We start from the raw sequence: 21758 nt of genomic DNA, 5'->3' as shown, positions 1-21758 counted from the left end.
CGAAACCACAGAGGTTTCCTGTTTTGAGCCAGACTTGTCAGTTGCAGACATGAAGGTGGAGGAACCCGGTCAGACAGAAAGAGCTATCAAAGTAGAACATTGCGACAGAGTTAGTGAGGAGGGGCATTTATAAAGTGTATGATATAACCAAATGTGAGGTATAAAAGGCTATGTACATTGTATGATTTTTAGAATAAAGGACTAATCTATTGCAGAATCTGAGACTTTGTCTAATTCTTTATTAATTGAAGCCTTTACAACCTTCTGGAAATAGACAAAGCTTTGAGTAGTAGTTGAGTTCAACCATTGAGATAGCAAAATTCCCATGACAAATAAACAGATATTTAGTACACAAACATAAGATAACAGATGACTAAACTGAAAGACTAATGAGCATTGATTAAAATATGAATTGGATGCAATATCCAATCCAAAAATACAGGCTTGTTTTTTAGGAGGGGCTCTGAAAGTCACTATGGGGGTGTCCACAGGAAGTTGACTAGTAACAACAACTGGGACCTAAAAGACACCCACAAAATCTGCCCAAGAAGAGGCAAACAAAATAAAAACCCACACCAAACTTAAAGACAGGAAGCAAACCAAAAAGGTTGAGCAACTAAAAGTGTTGACTCTCCACATCTATCAAGACAACTGGAGCACTGGGCCAGACACTCTTAAATAGAACCTGGACCAGCTCAGGTGAAACACCTTCCCACTAACGAGATGGACAAGCCAGCACAGGTGTAACACATACTGACTAACGAGGTGACACCAATCAGTGCGTCCTACGTGCTAACGAGCTAGACGTGCTAACGCGCTAACGGGCTAGACGTGCTAAAGTCCAACCTCAAAACATAAGTGGAAAAACCAAAGAATGTAACACCTTCCCCCTGTTAGGGTTGAACTGGCTATTTGTTTGCATAACCTATATAATATACCGGGGAAGCTATGCTACAATATTAAGTATATAAACTACGGATAAGTCAACTGCTGAAGACAAGAACTACAACCGGCGACAGGAAGTGCGTCACGAGGCTGGGACCAGCCTGCACGCCGACGATAGGATGAGCAAGTTTAAACCACGCTCCTCCTCCCTCTGACAGGCCAGCATTGAGCGGGAACTATCTCTGTCAGAGTATATAAGGGAAAACAATAGGATGTGATGCTCTCTTCTCTGTCTGCCCTGCGTGGTGTCACAGCGAGACCGTATATATACGAACAACCTATTTACCATACACGTGTTTGCAATAATTAAAGAACAAAGAAAACTTGAGTTACTCTTTGCCAAATAATTTGTTCTAATACCAGATTTGAATTGACGCGACTCGATACCCCTTAAGAGAATGCTTACCACCACAACTTCCATTCCTCATTATAATCAACTACAATGCTTCACCTTCTACAATATAAACATGTTGTCTACTGGATGTCAACAGTTAAAAACAAGAAAAAACACATTTCTAAGTACATATATATTTTTTGAAAAATTCACTAGCTTCTAGAACTCTAGTCTTCCTAAAAATTCACTAGCTTCTAGAACTCTCGTCTTCCAAAAACTCACTAGCTTCTAGAACTCTCGTCTTCCTAAAACTCACTAGCTTCTAGAACTCTCGTCCCCTTGGAACGAGCCCAAACAAAACTCCTCTCCAAAACGGAAAAACATGCAGTCAAAATAAATTGTGATCCATGGTAAGGCACTGGCTAAACGCAAAACACAAATCTTTTTGACTGCCCACCCTTGAGACAATCAGCAACCAAGTTGTCCTTACCACGGACATATCTGATTTCAAGAGGAAACTCCTGCAATATCCGTAGTAACTTTCCACCTCACTGCGGAGCTTCTCACTCTTTTCACGGTTCACTAGATAGGCATGTTGTTGGATCGGGGCCCAGTCCCCAATGTCATGCTCTAGTACATCTGGGTTGGCACATCTGAGAATGAACCCTGATATTCTAAAAGCAGGGCAACAATGTCAATATAATTGTTCCCAAAAATGGTCAGTTGGTTGAATAAATAATTATGATTACTTAATGTTACATGAATTGTAAATATGAAATATAAAAACCAAATGTACACCCCTTTGTTAATATGTATTGACAATAATGAACTTAATGGTGAGGCATGAAATAATAAAACATGTATATTTTGTCAGGCTGAATGTTTCAAATATGAGGTGTTTTGAGTCATGCTTCTTCAGTAGTGGAATAAAGACAATTAGCACTTCAATGTTGTAAATAAATACTGGAGTGATGTAGGATTGTTCATAAAATTGATTATAGACCAATTTATTATACTGCGTTCATGTGTACAGGCTGCAAGTACGTTGAAATTCAATTGTTTTAAAGTCATTGAAAATAAACGACCCAAAACAACATTTTCAACTTTCACATTCAACTAAACCGAACGCATATTGGACGTTAGCCTTCTTTTCAATGTCTTTCCAATCACATTTTTTTTTACAAGTTTCCAAATCAATAACCAATATGCAGAAACAGTTTGGGATAAATTGAAAACCTAAACATAAAATGTGCAATAAACACAAACATCTGCCACAATAATCATATTACTTGTATTTTTTAAACAAGCTTTTTATAAATTGCACAAGCACCAGAAACGCTGTAGTTTTGACAAGTAGCAATAAATCACTGATATCGATTAGGGGGGGGAAATCAGGTTGTACGTGCTGTTGAAACTAACACAACTAAAAAAAACACATGGAAATGGGAGATATCTTTCACCTCACTGGTTAGAGGACAACCTGCAGAAGACAGTCAGCTACATTTTGGAGTGATGCATTTAAATGTAGGGGTCACTAAACAAAGGAATGCAACACTTATTTGTCATTACTCATCAATATCATGTTGAAATCAATTGTGAGAGAGGAGGGAGATGAGGTTGCACGTCCTGTTAAAACTAACGCAGCAAAAACCACTGGTTAGAGGACAATTTGTAGAAAACAGCTAGCTACATTTTGAAGTGCTGCATTTTGATTCAAGTGGGTCACCAACATGGTAAGCGGAACACAACTTTTTTTATTTTTTATTAGTCACTCTTTGTTAAATCTCATATTTGGTAACTCTTCCATTTCAGAGCCTGGATTTTTCCCCTGAGGCTAATATCCATATCATGCTGAAATCAATAGAACAGGGGACAAACGTTTAGGGTTCTACATTGTGACATTATTAAAATAGTCCTACTACAATGTTAAAACATTCTACATTGTGACATTATTGTGAGATTTCATTTAATTGATATCATGAAACGATTCCATGTATTTTCTGATGTTTAATCAGACATCTTTTATCAGAGTATTTCTTCCCACATTGATGACAGCTATAAGGTTTCTCTCCTGTGTGTATTCTCTGGTGTAAAGTCAGATGGCCAGATCTACTAAAACTCTTCCCACATTGATCACAGCTATAAGATTTCTCTCCTGTGTGTGTTCTCTGGTGTAAAGTCAGGTAGTCAGATCTAGCAAAACTCTTCCCACATTGAGCACAGCTATAAGGTTTCTCTCCTGTGTGTGTTCTCTGGTGTAAAGTCAGCTGGCTAGATGTAGTAAAACATTTCCCACATTGATGACAGCTATAAGGTTTCTCTCCTGTGTGTATTCTCTGGTGTAAAGTCAGCTGGCCAGATGAAATAAAAAGCTTTCCACATTGAGCACAGCTATAAGGTTTCTCTCCTGTGTGCATTCTCTGGTGTAAAGTCAGCTGGCCAGATGTCGTAAAACTCTTCCCACATTGATCACAGCTATAAGGTTTCTCTCCTGTGTGTGTTCTCTGGTGTATAGTCAGATGGCTAGGTGCAGTAAAACTCTTCCCACATTGATCACAGCCAAAAGATTTCTCTCCAGTGTGAATTCTTTTATGTATTTTAAGTTTTACTGCAGAGTTGAATCTTTTCCCACAGCCAGAGCAGCAGTGAGGTTTATTTCCTGTGTGTCTCGGCTGGTGTTTCTTGAGGTGTTCTGATCTGGAGAGACTCTTCTCTGCCTCATCAGCATCCTGATGTTGTTGAGGCTCCCCAGAGGATCCACGATAGTCCCGTCTCTCTCCTTTGTGAACGACAAAGTCAGACAGATGGTTAAACCTCTTACATCTAGATGTTCCGCTAGCGGAACACCTCACCAATATCCAATAGTATAGCGTGGCGCGAATTTCAAATACCTCAAAAATGCTAAAACTTCAATTTTTCAAACATATGAATATTTTACACCATTTTAAAGACAAGACTCTCCTTTATCTAACCACATTGTCCGATTTCAAAAAGGCTTTACAACGAAAGAAAAACATTAGATTATGTCAGGAGAGTACCCAGCCAGAAATAATCACACACCCATTTTTCAAGCTAGCATGTAAGTCACAAAAACCAAAACCACAGCTAAATGCAGCACTAACCTTTGATGATCTTCATCAGATGACACTCCTAGGACATTATGTTATACAATACATGCATGTTTTGTTCAATCAAGTTCATATTTATATCAAAAACCAGCTTTTTACATTAGCATGTTTTGTTCAGAACTAGCATACCCACCGAAAACTTCCGGTGAATTTACTAAATTACTCATGATAAACGTTCACAAAAAACATAACAATTATTTTAAGAATTATAGATACAGAACTCCTTTATGCAATCGCGGTGTCCGATTTTAAAATAGCTTTTCGGTGAAAGCACATTTTGCAATATTCTGAGTAGATAGCCCGGCCATCATGGCTAGCTATTTTGACACCCACCAAGTTTGGCACTCACCAAACTCAGATTTACTATAAGAGAAATTGGATTACCTTTGCTGTTCTTTGTCAGAATGCACTCCCAGGACTTCTACTTCAACACCCAATGTTGTTTTGGTTCCAAATAATCCATAGTTATATCCAAATAGCTGCGTTTTGTTCTTGCGTTCAAGACACTATCCGAAGGGTGACGCGCCGGCGAGTATCGTGACAAAAAATGTCAAAATATTCCATTACCGTACTTCGAAGCATGTCAACCGCTGTTTAAAATACATTTTTATGCGATTTTTCTCGTAAAATAGCGATAATATTCCAACCGGGAGACGTTGTATCCGTTCAAACACTGAAAATAGAAAATGGAGTCGTCACATGCACGCGCACCCCCGTGTCATTGTTCTCAGAACGACCACTTTCCAAAACCCCTACTGTTTTTCGCCCAGGGATTGCAGAGTTATCATTCCGCCTTCTGAGAGCCTATTAAAATGTCACGTTACAGCAGAGATCCTGTATTTTCGATAAAGAGGCTACAGAAGGCCAAGAAATGGTCAGACAGGGCACTTCCCATATAGAATCTTCTCAGGTTTTGGCCTGCTATATGAGCTCTGTTATACTCACAGACACCATTCAAACAGTGTTAGAAACTTTAGGGTGTTTTCTATCCAAAGCTAATAATTATATGCATATTCTAGTTTCTGGGCAGGAGTAATAACCAGATTAAATCGGGTACGTTTTTTATCCGGCCGTGAAAATACTGCCCCCTATCCTAAACAGGTTAAAGGCCCACAACAGCAGTAATCCACTGTTTATTTGAGGTAAAAGGTGATGCCCAGAGCGTACCCATGAAGTTGTACAACAATTGACGTCTGTTAAATAATTTGACAATTATTTGCCGCCGTATGAAAATCAACCCAGAGGACCTCCGGGTGACTATACACAGATCTACCCTCTCTGACAGAAGAAAATGGAGATGCTACCACAATTATCCTCAAGGGGACTCCGATGAAGGAGGTGGAAGACACAACAGCAGCAACAAGCAGCATGAGAACATTAAAATTGGATGAAAAAAGAAAGCACAGTTCCTGGAGGGAGTTTCCCTCGCCACCCCAACTCACTCCACACAAAGGAACAGACTGGAAGATCCTAGACATATGGCCGCCTGTAGAAAACACTAACTACTACAGAAGCAGAAGAAAAGTCCAATGTGCCACCATCCATGGGTGACCTATTCAGAGAGCAAGAGAAGGAGGACTAGACACTGCACTGAAGAAGGCCCAGCTTGCACAGATCCAGACAGGAAGTGGTGGTTTTACTCACAATATGATGGCTGCTCAAAGTTTTCTACAGGCTCACCACAACCACAGCCTGCAGCTCCCCCACAGTCACATCAGTCACACCCGTGAACCTGGTGCCTGCAGGGTATGTGCTTTTCACCACTCAACCTTATGGTGACCCTCAACCATGGACCGGAAGAGGAGGTAGGCCCGCCAGAGCCCTGCATGACTGGAACAACACTCAATGCTGGACCTGTGGGCATTTGGGGCATGCGAGTTCACAGTGTGGGGGAAATGAAAGAGGAAGAGGTTACAATAAGGGCAGAGGAAACTTTGGGTCTGGCAGAGGAAGAGGAAACTCAGCCACAGTACCACTCGCCTGGAGCTGAATATGCTCCCTGGGGCCACTTATGCCCTATGGACAAGGAGGACAAGTTAATGACAGAGAAGAGCCGTGGCCAATGGGAAATCACAACACCAACAGTTGTTATTTCCCTCAGAATCAACAATGAAGGAACAATAACAGGGACATGGGGACAGCCCAGGAATGTGTACTGGACAAAGACTTGTTTGATGAACCTCTGCTTGACTCTGACATGGTGCTGTTTGTTGATGGTTCTACTTATATAGATCAAAGCACAGGGAAGACTCATGTAGGATCAGCTGTAGTAGATGTGGGAGGTGACATTGAGGTTATACGGCCCCTACCAGAACATTTATCACGGCACATTTATTAGCTCTGAACACAGCTTGTGAATTGGGGGAAGGGAAGGCCCTTACTGTCTACTCAGATTCAGCATAGTGGGGTTTAGAGAGCAGGAGAGTTGACTAATACCACAGACACACCTATTAAAAACAGACCTTATGTTGAACAGGTGATTGAAGCTGTGAAAACCCAACACATTGGCTATTGTTCATAACAGTTCATTTATCGTTGCGTGACATGTTTGTTATATAACAGAGAAAATGGAACCAGCCAAGATGGATGGGACCCTTCCAGGTGACCATGGCAACAAAAGAGGCTGAGATCCACCGATGAGGAGATGCCAGAGGAGAAACGGGGAAGACCACAGCCAGAGGAGAAACGGGGAAGACCACAGCCAGAGGAGAAACGGGGAAGACCACAGCCAGAGGAGAAACGGGGAAGACCACAGCCAGAGGGGAAACGGGGAAGACCACAGCCAGAGGGGAAACGGGGAAGACCACAGCCAGAGGAGAAACGGGGAAGACCACAGCCAGAGGAGAAACGGGGAAGACCACAGCCAGAGGAGAAACGGGGAAGACCACAGCCAGAGGAGAAACGGGGAAGACCACAGCCAGAGGAGAAACGGGGAAGACCACAGCCAGAGGAGAAACGGGGAAGACCACAGCCAGAGGAGAAACGGGGAAGACCACAGCCAGAGGAGAAACGGGGAAGACCACAGCCAGAGGAGAAACGGGGAAGACCACAGCCAGAGGAGAAACGGGGAAGACCACAGCCAGAGGGCCGAGACCAAAGGCCAGAAGAACCAACAGAGTGTTCAGCCACAGAACCTGAAGAGTCATCAGATGTCGAGGACACCATCACACACTATGGTTGTGAAACAAGAAAATCACAACCATAGAAACACATGCAGGGTATTTATTGCTCTCCAAATCCTACTGGTTCCCTTTGTGGACGGGGATGTGGACAATAATAAATGGGTGAAAGCAGTGACATACATAGGATTAAAGGGGAACACATCTGGCACATGGGTAATGCAACAGGTGACAGGTGTAAACTTTTCCAGAATGGAGGAAGGCATTGGAGCACCTTTTGGATGGATGTGGGTATGCAGTGACAGGGGATACCTCACTTTACCTCCTGGATGGGGGTGGATGTTGTTATTTGGGGAGAACAGAAATGTACATGTTAAGAATTCTGGTCACCGACCTTTTCAATGAGACAGGTAAAACCAACTCTGGGGAACTGAAGCGTGCCAAACGACTCATCCCAGACAATCAGGAAGACTATGGTCATGTCCTACACCCGGGGGAGATTTTTGGTATGTCAGTCATACCCTCCTGGGGTGTGGCTGTCCTGGGAAAGTGGGTGAATAATTGAACCTATTATTTACAGGCCCATATGAGTTTAACGATCCCAGGATTTAGCCAACTCTCATTAGATGTCCAAAATCTGAAAGCTGTCGTCGGCTGCCAAGAGTTGGTTTAGATGATCTTTTGGAGAAGGAAGAAGGACACTGTAACGTACTAGGTATTATTGATCCTGATAATTGTGTTCTGCTCCTCCTGACTCCTCTGAGAATATGACTGCCAAAATGGATCCGATCGCTGATCTTAGTAAAACTCTCTCAAAAATCTGTCTTTGACAAAATTGGTGACTGGTTTAATGCTAAATTTGGAACTGTAATAGGGAAAGTTATGTTGACTTTGTTTTCATTGTTTACTCCTGTACTTGTAGTGGGATTGGTGATTTTGGCTACTGTTTGTATTTGGAAGAGAATGACTAACTGCTCTGGAACATGCTGGAGTGATGGTGTTGCTGGAAGCTGATGCAAATTATGCTGAAGGTGAGACTGGTGCTTTTCTGGTTTCTCTTAATCCCATTGTCCATCCAACTCATGAGGTTCATTCCAGGAACCTCAGGAGGAATGGGAATATAGACAGACTCACCCCACCACCATTCCAGGACTCAGGAGGAATGGGAGTATAGACAGACTCACCCCACCACCATTCCAGGACTCAGGAGGAATGGGAGTATAGACAGACTCACCCCACCACCATTCCAGGAACCTCAGGAGTTGTTTCTCCCTTTAGCAAGCCATCCCTGGGATCAAATGGATCCTGGGGTTTTGCCAACTCTGTTTGATTTCAGAGGAGAATATTATGATTGAACCTGTGAGACGTATTAGTCTCAGAGGGGGGAATGTAGGGGGTGGGTCCCAAAGACCCTCTCCATTATTGATTAAGGGGACTTTAAGATTCATATGTTTTGCTGCAGGCCTTATAATAAGATACTGTTGCTATGTGCCTAAACTCTGCCACTATACGTTGCACAAGCCATCTATATTAGTCTTTGTGGTTAAGCTCTGGCTGTTGTGAGTGTGCTGCAGGCTGGGTCTGAGTCAGACTGAAACTAGATAAAGAGAAGTAACCACTGTCTGGTTTTGACAGTTTGATCTTGTGTGACAGTTTACAATTCTAAGAAATTCAGAGAAGCTACTGTACTAGGTTGCCTTATAAGGTAACCTCAGCTTATTGATACACACATACATTGACATAGGTGATCATACCACTAGGGAGTGATCACATGTATAAAATCAGCTGGGCCTTTAGGTGGGGAGCAGAACTTACTCAGAAACATGCCTTATGTTCCTGTTGTCAACATCTGTCTGCAATTACATTAAATAAAGGTTTGATTGGTTTACTTAAAGAAGATATTGTCTGACTGCTGATTTCACCAATAAGCTGGGGCGTCAGCGTAGTGGTTAGAGCGTTGGACTTGTAACCGAAAGGTTGCAAGTTGGAATCCCTGAGCTGACAAGGTACAAAATCTGTTGTTCTGCCCCTGAACAAGGCAGTTAACCCACTGTTCCTAGGCCGTCATTGAAAATAAGAATTTGTACTTAACTGACTTGTTAAATAAAGGTTAAAAAAAAAAGCCAAAGAGGGACAAGGAACCTACCCCGACAACGCTAATGAGGAAACCGCTAGTTTTGGACGAAGGTTCAGGTTTTTACACAATGTGTTCTGAATATTACAACTTTGGATTATAATTGTAAGGCTCGTTTGAATCTCCTGCTTAGTATAATGTTTGTGTTATTGCCGCAAATCAACTGCTTTATACTTCAAGAAGTAAAATGCTCTTTGGCTAGCTTTTCCATCGGCCTTACAATGAGTGTTTGTACACTTTGTGTATGCCAAATTGACCCATAACTTCACCTAACAACAACATAGACGTAGGACTAATTTAATATTTCAGGTGAAACAAGGAAACTAAAATGTATTTGTCATGACATTTCATAACCTGATCACCAGATAATTTTGTGAATAATCCCACTAGGCTACTCTGTAATGAGTTGTCATTCTAAATGTCCTGAATAAAGGAAAATAGCTCTGTGTGTTGTACAATAGTTTATACATCAAGGAACAATTCTCTACATATTATGAGCTAAGTATCTCTGTGGTCAAACAGACTAACGAGACCCTACTGGAAATCAAGCAGACAATAACACATTATAAACATGAATTTGTTTAGGGAGGTTGGATCCAACGTGGAGCACGGCATAACTGTCTTTAAGATGGCGCCAGAGAGCAAGGCTGACTTTTTACTTATTCCCAACCAATTGTGTTTTTTTTAAATAATTTCTTTGCATTGTTAGGAACTTATTTTTTTTACTTATTTTGTAAATAATGTTGTCGCTACCGTCTCTTATGACCGAAAAGAACTTCAAGACATCAGAACTGCGATTACTCACCACGGACTGGCAGAATCCTTTTTTTCCTTTAACGAGTCTGACGTGAACGATGTACTGCTTTTTCGGGAACATGCCCAGATCCCTGTCAATTACGTGAAGCGAAGGTGGAGAAATAGGGGCCAAAGGACAGGCTGCCTTCTGAGAATTCGTAGGCGATTGAATAAACCCCCACTTCCTTCCATTCTGCTAGCAAACGTGCAATCTTTGGAAAATAAAATCGATGACCTACGCGGAAGACTAAACTACCAACGGAACATTCAAAACTGTAATATCTTACGCTTCACGGAGTCGTGGCTAAACGATGACATTATCAACATACAGCTGGCTGGTTATACGCTGCACAGGCAGGATAGAACAGCGGCGTCTGGTAAGACAAGGGACGGCGCACTATGTATTTTGTAAATAACAGCTGGTGCACGATATCTAAGGAAGTCTCGAGCTATTGCTCGCCTGAGGTAGAGTATCTCATGATAAGCTGTAGACCACACTATCTACCTAGAAAGTTTATCTGTATTTTTCGTAGCTGTTTACATACCAACACAGACTGAGGCTGGCACTAAGACCGCATTGAATGAGCTGTATTCCGCCAAAAACAAACAGGAAAACGCTCACCCAGAGGCAGTGTTCCTATTAGCTGGGGACTTTAATGCATGGAAACTTAAATCCGTCTTACCAAATTTCTATCAGCATGTTAAATGTGCAACCAGAGGGAAAACAACTCTGGACCACCTTTACTCCACACACAGAGACACATAGAAAGCTCTCCCTCGCCCTCCATTTGGCAAATCTGACCATAATTCTATCCTCCTGAACCCTGCATACAAGCAAAAATTAAAGCAGGAAGCACCAGTGACTTGATCAATAAGAAAGTGGTCAGATGAAGCAGATGCTAAGCTACAGGACTGCTAGCACAGACTGGAATATGTTCCGGGATTCCTCCGATGGCATTCAGGAGTACACCACAACAGTCATTGGCTTCATCAATAAGTGCATCGATGACGTCGTCCCCACAGTGACCGTACATACATACCCCAACCAGAAGCCATGGATTACAGGCAACATCCACACTGAGCTAAAGGCTAGAGCTGCCACTTTCAAGGACCGGGACTCTAACCCGGAAGCTTATAAGAAATCCCGCTATGCCCTCCGACGAACCATCAAACAGGCAAAGTGTCAATACAGGACTAAGATCAAATCGTATTACAAAGGCTCTGACACTCGTTGGATGTGGCAGGGCTTGCAAACCATTACAGACTACAAAGGGAAGCACAGCCGATAGATGCCCAGTGACACGAGCCTACAAGATGAGATAAACTAAGGCAAATAACACTAATGCATGAGAGCACCAGCTGTTCCAGAAGACTGTGTGATCACGCCCTACGCAGCCGATGTGAGTAAGACCTTTAAACAGGTCAGCATTCACAAGGCCGTAGGGCCAGACGGATTACCAGGATGTACTGCGAGCATGCGCTGACCAACCTGCAAGTGTCTTCACTGATATTTTCAACCACTCCCTGTCTGAGTCTGTAATACCAACATGTTTTAAGCAGACCACCATAGTGTTCTTGGGCACAGGGACTAAGGTAACCTGCCTAAATGACTACCAACCCGTAGCACTCACGTCTGTAGCCATGAAGTGCTTTGAAAGGCTGGCCACGGCTCACATCAACACCATTATCCCAGAAACCCGAGACCCACTCCAATTTGCATACCGCCCTAACAGATCCACAGATGATGCAATCTCTATTGCACTCCACACTGCCTTTTCCCACATGGACAAAAGGGACACCTATGTCAGAATGCAACAAAAAATTGCATGAAATGAAATGTATGTTTCAACTGTATTACCCCATCAGAAACCAAAACATGAGCTGGTATAAGGCCACTGTTTGTAAACAAATACTATATGGCTGAGGAGTAGGGTCGAGCCAAGCGTTCTGACCTCACAATGACAGTAAAGCACCCAAGCTAACTGGCTAAGGTTGGATAGCTTGCTAGACACAAATGAGAAAGAACCTCACTCTTACCATTTTACTTGCCCTAGCAGAGCTGGTTAGGCAGTTTTCATGTTATCCAGAACGTTGGTGAATAACTGTGCTGCTGGCAACAATTTAATTTGAGCTTTTTTGCAGACGTTTACTGACACCGGCCATATTCAACGGGTGTTGAGCGAGCGTCAGTAAATTACATTTACATTTGAGTCATTTAGCAGACGCTCTTATCCAGAGCGACTTACAAAATGGTGCATTCACCTTATGATATCCAGTGGAACAACCACTTTACAATAGTGCATCTAAATCTTTTAAGGGGGGGGGGGGGGGGGGTTAGAAGGATTACTTTATCCTATCCTAGGTATTCCTTAAAGAGGTGGGGTTTCAGGTGTCTCCGGAAGGTGGTGATTGACTCCGCTGTCCTGGCGTCGTGAGGGAGCTTGTTCCACCATTGGGGTGCCAGAGCAGCGAACAGTTTTGACTGGGCTGAGCGGGAACTGTGCTTCCTCAGAGGTAGGGGGGCCAGCAGGCCAGTGGTGGATGAACGCAGTGCCCTTGTTTGGGTGTAGGGCCTGATCAGAGCCTGAAGGTATGGAGGTGCCGTTCCCTTCACAGCTCCGTAGGCAATCACCATGGTCTTGTAGCGGATGCGAGATAATAATGATATAATGATAACTAAATTCATCAGTTATTCTGCGCTCTGGTACTCAGACAAGAGTGCTCTGAAATCGGAGTAGAGAGCCAGAGCGAATTTATGAACGCACCCAAATTAACAATGTCCATTGAGAATGCACACGACCCCTTGGCTAAGAATGACGTTAATAATCAAGTTGGGTAGTTAGTTAGAATATAGTTAATATACTGGCAATTTTGATGTATAAGTAGCTGATAAGAGAATTATCTAATAAAGGTAAATGAATCAATAATCCATTATGAATTAGTAGTTATGTAGCATGGATAATGAATAATTAAGGTACTGAATGGTTAGTCACATAAGGTCTAGTAGAGGGCCAGAACAAAATGTGTGTGTGTGTGGTTTTAGCAGGGAGATAAGAGAACAGTAGGCATCTGTTTTACCCGACCTAGAAAGTTGGGGAGACTTTGGAGAAAACCGGGAGGTACCTCCAAGGTTTCTCTAATCTCGGGGGGAGAGCACAGACAGCGCTGGATAGTGATTAACGGTTGTGAGAAATCCGAGGAGTGTTTCATATATCTGGTGTTTGTGAAAATGTATGTGCGTTAGCAGGGAGGGAACTATAAAATGTCTTTGTTATTTGGACCTCAGAACTTTCTCTGAATAAAGCCGAATGAACCTTTTGCAGATGCTGAGTCTTTGCCTAATTATTACCCCATTGTCTTACAAACCTTGGGAATTAGTCAAGGCTTATTGATTGTTAATTATTATCATTGGGATAGAAAATTCATTTGACAGTAGCCAACTAATGTTAGGTAGCTAGCTGACATACTGGTACATACTGCTGTAAAGATATGCTATGCGGTTTGTAAGGATAGCGTAGCTAACGTAATGTGTAACGTAACTTATTTGAAAAGTCATTACATTGCTCAACATTTTCTTAACATTTGTCATAATTAGTTAAAGCAATGAATTCATTTGTATCCGCTCTCTCGTCGGATTTTGGCTGCATATTTTCCGCCATTTTCTACAAAACTGAAAATAGTTGAAGCCACGCCCATTTCCAGAAGAATTGCATTATGGGCCCTAAAAGCACAGAAATAGTGTCCTCTGCATGTATACTTTGTATTTTGTTGAATGTAGTACGACATCCGGGAACTTTTGGCATACTAACTATATCCATACTATGACCAATAAGCATACTATATACTCAACTCACAATTCACATCACAAATAGTGCGGTTAGTATGAGTATTCTAACACAGCTCAGGTCTCTGGGCTGCCATTTTGTTTCTGTTTCTTATTGATCAAGTCACTGGTGCTTTCTGCTTTCATTTTTGCTTGTAAGCAGGATTCAGGAGGATATCAATGTCTATAAATAAATAATAAAACATTTAAATATTGATGTAGCAATTGCAGATTTCCCCTTTAACACCACACATCAGTTCAACAACTGCAGAGTTTGTGCCTCTGTTTTTAAGACAGTACTTACTAGTATTAACCAGGGTCCGTTCATAGTTAGAACCATTGGACGCCTTAACATGCCTTTGGGAAACCGAGCCCAGATATCCAGTTTCCTCCTCTTCTTCCTTTTTCGATGCGACAGTCCCCCTCTCCCTCTCTTTCACTCCAAAAAATGCATCCTCCTCTTGTTTCACTGTAACATCCTCCTCTTCCTTCACTCTGAAGGCCTCTTCTTCCTCTTTTACTGTAACATCCTCTTCTTTCACTCTGAACGCGTCTTTTTCTTCTTTCACAGTAATGGCCTCACCCTCTACTTCTTGTTTTACTGTGATATCCTCCTCTTCCTTCTCCTCTTTGACGAGAGCTTCTTTTTCTGTCCAGCAGATCTGCACTTCTTTATCAGGAGAGTAGTTTAGTGAACTCATGGTCGGAGATGTTAGCTAGTTAGGCTAATGCTAACTTAACCAGCCCGCTACCTGACTAATAACGACAACACCGTAAATATGAAATTAAATCTGATGACTAACTAGACGACCGAAGTGGGTTTAAAACACAGTAGCTAATATACACTAAAGAGTTTAATTGGTTCGGCTATTTTGTCTAGCAAGCTACCGAGGTGGCTGAATAACTGTTGTTGCGGTTGAAAGAAGTGTTCCGTCCACTACATTATACGTCACACCAACAGCATTACCTTAAATTCCCACACCGCCATCTGCTGACTGGAATGGGTAACGCAGTTGAGTAAAATGTTCATTTTATTTTCAGACAACAAGTTAAAGTGTAGGAAGCGTTAGTTTTTACTCACCAGTGTAACAACACAGTGTGGTTAAAGACTTAGTAACGTAGTTGTATTCACGATCTGGTTACCTGTAAGTACAAACAGTTATGTTTTTGTGTTATTACATATTTATTAATTTATTTTGGGATACCTTCTAAACTACCCACAATGCAATATTCCCAAGTCATATGAAGTATCTACTCTGTACTACCGAGTTTGTATGCTAGTGTAACGGTGTAATTATGTTGTTAAATTCCTGCATAAAATGGGTATTATTCCTCCTGGTCTATTAGTGTGTTTACATTGTCTAATACAATCAAATCAAAGTGCATTTGTCACATGCGCCGAATAAACCGGTGTAGACCTTACAGTGAAATGCTTACTTACAGGCTCTAACCAACAGTGCAATTTTTTAAGTAAAAAATAGCTATTAGGTGAACAATACATAAGTAAAGAAATAAAAACAACAGTAAAAAGACAGTGAAAAATAACAGTAGAGAGACTATATACAGTAGAGAGGCTATATACAGTAGAGATGCTATAACAGTAGAGAGGCTATATACAGTAGCGAGGCTATATACAGAAGAGGAGGCTATATACAGTGGGAGAGGCTACAACAGTAGAGAGGCTATAACAGTAGAGAGGCTATAAACAGTAGAGAGGCTATAACAGTAGCAAGGCTATAACAGTAGGGAGGCTATATACAGGCACCGGTTAGTCGGGCTAATTGAGGTAGTATATACATACATGAATGTGTAGTTAAAGTGACATACATATATGATAAACAGAGAGTAGCAGCAGCGTAAAAGAGGGGTTGGGGGGGGGCGGCACAATGCAAATACTCCGGGTAGCCATTTGATTACCTGTTCGGGAGTCTTATGGCTTGGGGGTAAAAGCCCCCCTTCGCGTGAACGCGCACGCACTCAATTCTTCTTCCGCCATCTGCTGACTGGAGTGGGTAACGCAGTGTAGTAAAATTTATTTTCTATTTTGGCTTCGGTGTTGTGCCGAATTCTTCATTGCTGCGACTTGCTTGCTAGTTGAAGTTTCTGATCACGTCAGGCTGCGTTTCATTTTATTTTTCATGACGGTTTGATCGTGGGGAGGCACTAGTAATGTCTGCAGTTTTCGGTTTGGCTATTTGTTTCAAGTGTATTAGTCTATTAATTATTCATTTCGGTTGCCTATCCTGATGTGAAGTTTGTTCTATAGAAAGTATTTGACTCTAGCCACAAAATTAAGGAAATTAGAAGGGGGGGGGGGGGGGGGGGATTTCAGCAAGGCTATTTTACATTTTAGTCATTTAGCAGATGCTCATATCCAGAGCGACTTACAGTAGTGAATGCATACATTTCAAACATTTCATGTAATTTAATTTTTTTCGTACTGGCCCCCTGTGGCAATCGAACCCACAAACCTGGCATTGCACACACCATGCTGGCGTAGCACACACCATGCTGGCGTAGCAAATACCATGCTCTACCAACTGAGCCACAGGGAAGGGCCTGTTGGAATTCTATCTTGGGACTGCAAGGCCTGGCACACGTCATAATCATTTTTGGTGACCTATCATGCCCTCTGATGTGCCACAGGAAGTATTAGAGTCTAGTCACATTAGGAAGTGGTTATTTCAGAAATAATAGTTTTCAGAGCCCTCTACTGTTCTCTCTACCCATCCCTCAATCCCCCATCCCATCCTGCTTTTCCCTCTTATGGCTTTTCCAACAACAACAAAAAGTACACTTTTTCTGTCTTAGGTATTAAGAATGTAGGTACAGTAGTAATAATAAAATAATAATAACAATAATAAATCAAAAATTTGTACTCTGGGCGAAAAAGAACGTTCAAATATATAAGTCAACATGAGTGCATATCCATAATCACAGTAAACGGTTATAATAATAGACAAACAACAATAAATAAATAAATGTATAATAATATCATAAACAAAACTATGACTGAATGTGCCTCCATGAAGAATCCCCTCCCCAATAGGTCCCTTCACCTCCACCATCCCATCAGCCCACAATAGGACACGCCCAGCACCTCCATCATCCCCATCAACCTCCCCCCACCCCTCAACCACAAAACACTATAATGACAATAATAATAGAAATTAAAATACAAAAAAATATATGTAACAGTGTAGGTTCCGTCCCTCTCTTCGCCCCAACCTGGGCTTGAACCAGGGACCCTCTGCACACATCAACAACTGACACCCCAAGAAGCATCGTTACCCATCGCGCCACAAAAGCCGCGGCCCTTGCAGAACAAGGGGAACAACTACTTCAGCTCTCAGAGCGAGTGACATCACCCGATTGAAACGCTATTAGCGCGCACCACCGCTAACTAACTAGCCATTTCACATCGGTTACATATAGACCAAGATATATATACACATACATGTACAGTACATATAGATCAACATATTGACAGGACACTCAACATGTACAGTACATATAGATCAACATATTGACAGGACACTCAACTTATCTCTTTTCCTCCATCAGATATGCAGCTGACATTTCCACCTGGATGACATCACATAATCAGCAACACGGAGATGCTCTTCATCCGAGGGAATGCCCACCCATTCTCATTGTTACATCATTTACATTCCAGCCCTAAGGAATACCTGCCCATTCTCATTGTTACATCATTTACATTCCAGCCCTAAGGAATACCTGCCCATTCTCATTGTTACATCATTTACATTCCAGCCCTAAGGAATACCTGCCCATTCTCATTGTTACATTATTTATATTCCAGCCCTAAGGAATACCTGCCCATTCTCATTGTTACATCATTTACATTCCAGCCCTAAGGAATACCTGCCCATTCTCATTGTTACATCATTTACATTCCAGCCCTAAGGAATACCTGCCCATTCTCATTGTTACATCATTTATATTCCAGCCCTAAGGAATACCTGCCCATTCTCATTGTTACATCATTTACATTCCAGCCCTAAGGAATACCTGCCCATTCTCATTGTTACATAATTTACATTCCAGCCCTAAGGAATACCTGCCCATTCTCATTGTTACATCATTTACATTCCAGCCCTAAGGAATACCTGCCCATTCTCATTGTTACATCATTTACATTCCAGCCCTAAGGAATACCTGCCCATTCTCATTGTTACATCATTTACATTCCAGCCCTAAGGAATACCTGCCCATTCTCATTGTTACATCATTTACATTCCAGCCCTAAGGAATACCTGCCCATTCTCATTGTTACATCATCCCAGATGATCACATGTGATTTACATTCCAGCCCTTGTCAGCTCCAGATTTGACTATTTCAACTCTCACCCTGCTGGAATCCCTGCATTCTCATATTCCCCTCTACTGATTAGCACCCTGGACAGGCTCCCTACTGCACCTCACATTATGTTCAGGATTCTAATTCTAGCCTACAGGGCCAGAAAATGACCAGCTCTTTCATAACTCTCGGCCTGGATAAAGTGCTGTACTGTTGTTCTTTCTCTGTGATCTACAGTTGCGTCATTCTTGAAGTCGTCTTCTCTTTCAGGATTCAGTGGACAACCACCAAGACTTGGCTGTGTGCTGTTGCCTAATTGGTTGAATGAGTTGAGCTGCAGGCATCATAACTGCAAAGTCCCTTGTTGTTTGTAAATGCTGATTATATAACCACCTATTCAAAAAGCACTTTGATACTGATTTACTTTTGTACTAGGAATACATTTCTCCCTGTTGCTCTATGTTTATAATACAAACATGTTGTTGTGCTTTTACTCTCGCAGTGAACAGGTTAGGTAGCAGTTTTCTACTGATCATACTGCATATAATATACTGTATATGTTACATTTTAGAATATGGTCGATTCCATCATGTAATACAACATCTACCATAACATGTATTTATGGTTTCAGCATATACTGTACAAATTGATAACTTTAAAATCAATCTGATTTGCTAAAGGTACATTTATTCTCCCCTGATCCTCTTTATTCTCCCCTGGTCCTCTTTATTCTCCCCTGTCCTCTTTATTCTCCCCTGATCCTCTTTATTCTCCCCTGTCCTCTTTATTCTCCCCTGGTCCTCTTTATTCTCCCCTGTCCTCTTTATTCTCCCCTGATCCTCTTTATTCTCCCCTGATCCTCTTTATTCTCCCCTGTCCTCTTTATTCTCCCCTGATCCTCTTTATTCTCCCCTGTCCTCTTTATTCTCCCCTGATCCTCTTTATTCTCCCCTGATCCTCTTTATCCTCCCCTGTCCCTCTATTCTCCCTTGATCCTCTTTATTCTCCCCTGTCCTCTTTATCCTCCCCTGTCCCTCTATTCTCCCCTGATCCTCTTTATTCTCCCCTGATCCTCTTTATTCTCCCCTGATCCTCTTTATTCTCCCCTGATCCTCTTTATTCTCCCCTGATCCTCTTTATTCTCCCCTGAACCTCATTATTCTCCCCTGATCCTCTTTATTCTCCCCTGACCCTCTTCCTTATTTCTACATTTAGTTAACCTCAAATAACACAACAGGTTTGGTTTGTCTTTTTTAATCATAACATATGGTATTGTCTTGCCTCACAGATATCATGATATACAATAAAGACAGAATGAAGTGATTTATTTTCCATCACTGTGGCTTGTCCAAGATCCAACGTATTCCACATCCAGACACACTCATTGTTCTTCTGACTATAAGTGATATGGCTCCACTGCTATGGAAAACACACTGTATATTATCAGCATCACAGATGATAAAGATTGTAATGATAAGTTTGTATTTACACGTCACCATGTGTTTTCCAAAACAATATATAAACGTGGGCGTCTTTCTGTGGGTTGCTGAAGCCTCTTTTTTTGTGAAAGAGTGCTTCGTTTTACTGTTAATGGCTTTTATACTGTAGAGTATTTTTATTTTTTGAAGTGTCACAACATATCATGGAAGACGTCAGGCCTACCTACACTACGCCATACTTCTCATTTGACCTTTCAGTAAAGCAACAACAAGAAGCTTCATTGATGACTGACATTAGGCAAGGTAATCCAAATTACACAACTGGCAGAAATGTCACAACGTTGCAGATTATTACAACACAGTTGATTGATTTAATTTGGAAAACTGATGTTTTCAGAAGAATGGATCCTGCAACCGATAGTAACTTTGTCAATTACAAAAGCAATGGTGGCTGTCCCGTGGGCTTGACCAAGAAGGAAAAAAATCATTTTTTTCTGAAAAATGCCATTGATTTTGTTGTTGAAGGCGAGATTTACAAGTCCACTTTATCTGTGGATTGTTCCGTTATTAATTGGTCTAAAACTATCAACCCGTTGTCTTATCTACCGCCATGACTATAATATTTATTATATCGTCTTATAGCAATTTGAAACCGTTATGACACAAGGCCGAGTTGAGTCGTTTACACCCAATCTTCCTCAGAGATCAGCCTTTTAATAGCAAATCTCGTGTCAATTCGATGTTGTTGTGTTAATTTGTAGTTGACAAAACGTTTTTGTGACGTCAGATCTACTAGTGTTCAACATGAAACGTCATTTAATTTCACATTGGGATTAATAATGCATCGTTTACACTCACCTGTGCATATGACTAAATAGCGGACTATCAAATCCAAACGGCTGAGAGATTTATCTCAATGTCATAGTTTCATAGATTATAACCTTCATCAAAATATATACAGACGGTGGCTGAAAACTTGGCCATTTTGTCTTAGAATCAACAGTAGAGGTTTGAAGTAAGTAGGCCAACTTGTTGAATATTGTAGCCTTACTATATCAAACTTTTAATACAATTAATGAGTGGAACAAATGTAATTTTATTCAATTGTTTCAAGTTTTCTTAATGAATACTTTTATCATGTTTAATAATGTATCCACTGAATACTTTTGTGTTTAACTCACAGCTGGTGAGCTATTGTCACGACTTCCGGCGAAGTCGGTGCCTCTCCTTGTTCGGGCGGCGTTCGGCGGTCGACGTCACCGACCGTCGACCGCCGTCATTTTCCATTTGTTTTGTCTTTATTTTACACACCTGATTTCTCTCCCACAATTGCTGTTTCATTATTTAACCCTCTGTTTCCCCATGTTTTTTTGTGAGTGATTGTTTATTGTATTTTCGATCTGTCATGGTGTGCGTGTATTTTTTACTTTGGATTTTTGACATTTTGAGTAAAAGTACATTGAGTACTCATATCTGCTGTCCTGCGCCTGACTCTCTACACCAGCTACACATAGGACCCGTTACAGCTATAGTACAGCAGGAACAAATACACCTCCCGTGCCTTCTGGACAAAGGTAGTCTGTGCTGCTGAGGAGGCCAACAACATCTCTGTTGAGTTTCATGCAAGCATAGGGGCTCATTGTGGACAAAAAAAAAACAAGAGATGCAATCTCAAAAATATTTTATTGGTCAGGGCTGACATAGACAAATGGGTAATTAT

General features: G+C 41.5%; 1 protein-coding gene across 1 annotated transcript; it reads right to left on the bottom strand.

The window, feature by feature from the left end:
- Positions 1-2253: 2253 nt before the first annotated feature.
- Positions 2254-15218, bottom strand: LOC123732742 (uncharacterized). Its single transcript, XM_082968237.1, has 2 exons — positions 14583-15218; positions 2254-4058 (listed from the first exon to the last, which is right to left on the bottom strand). The coding sequence occupies exons 1-2, from the start codon at positions 14977-14979 to the stop codon at positions 3256-3258; spliced, it is 1200 nt and encodes a 399-aa protein (XP_082824363.1). The 5' UTR covers positions 14980-15218; the 3' UTR covers positions 2254-3255.
- Positions 15219-21758: the final 6540 nt, after the last annotated feature.

The sequence above is a fragment of the Salmo salar genome, chromosome 02 (assembly GCF_965601325.2).
Source record: "Salmo salar chromosome 02, fSalSal1, whole genome shotgun sequence".
NCBI lineage: Eukaryota > Metazoa > Chordata > Actinopteri > Salmoniformes > Salmonidae > Salmo > Salmo salar.
This window is presented reverse-complemented; position numbering and strand designations above follow the sequence as displayed.

Bases quoted from the DNA above. Each gene is read 5' to 3' on its own strand.
- LOC123732742 (XM_082968237.1), bottom strand. From the start codon at position 14,979: ATGAGTTCACTAAACTACTCTCCTGATAAAGAAGTGCAGATCTGCTGG. The intron at 4,059-14,582 runs GTAAGTACTGTC...TCGTTCACAAAG, and splicing joins ACGGACCCTGGTTAATACTA to GAGAGAGACGGGACTATCGT.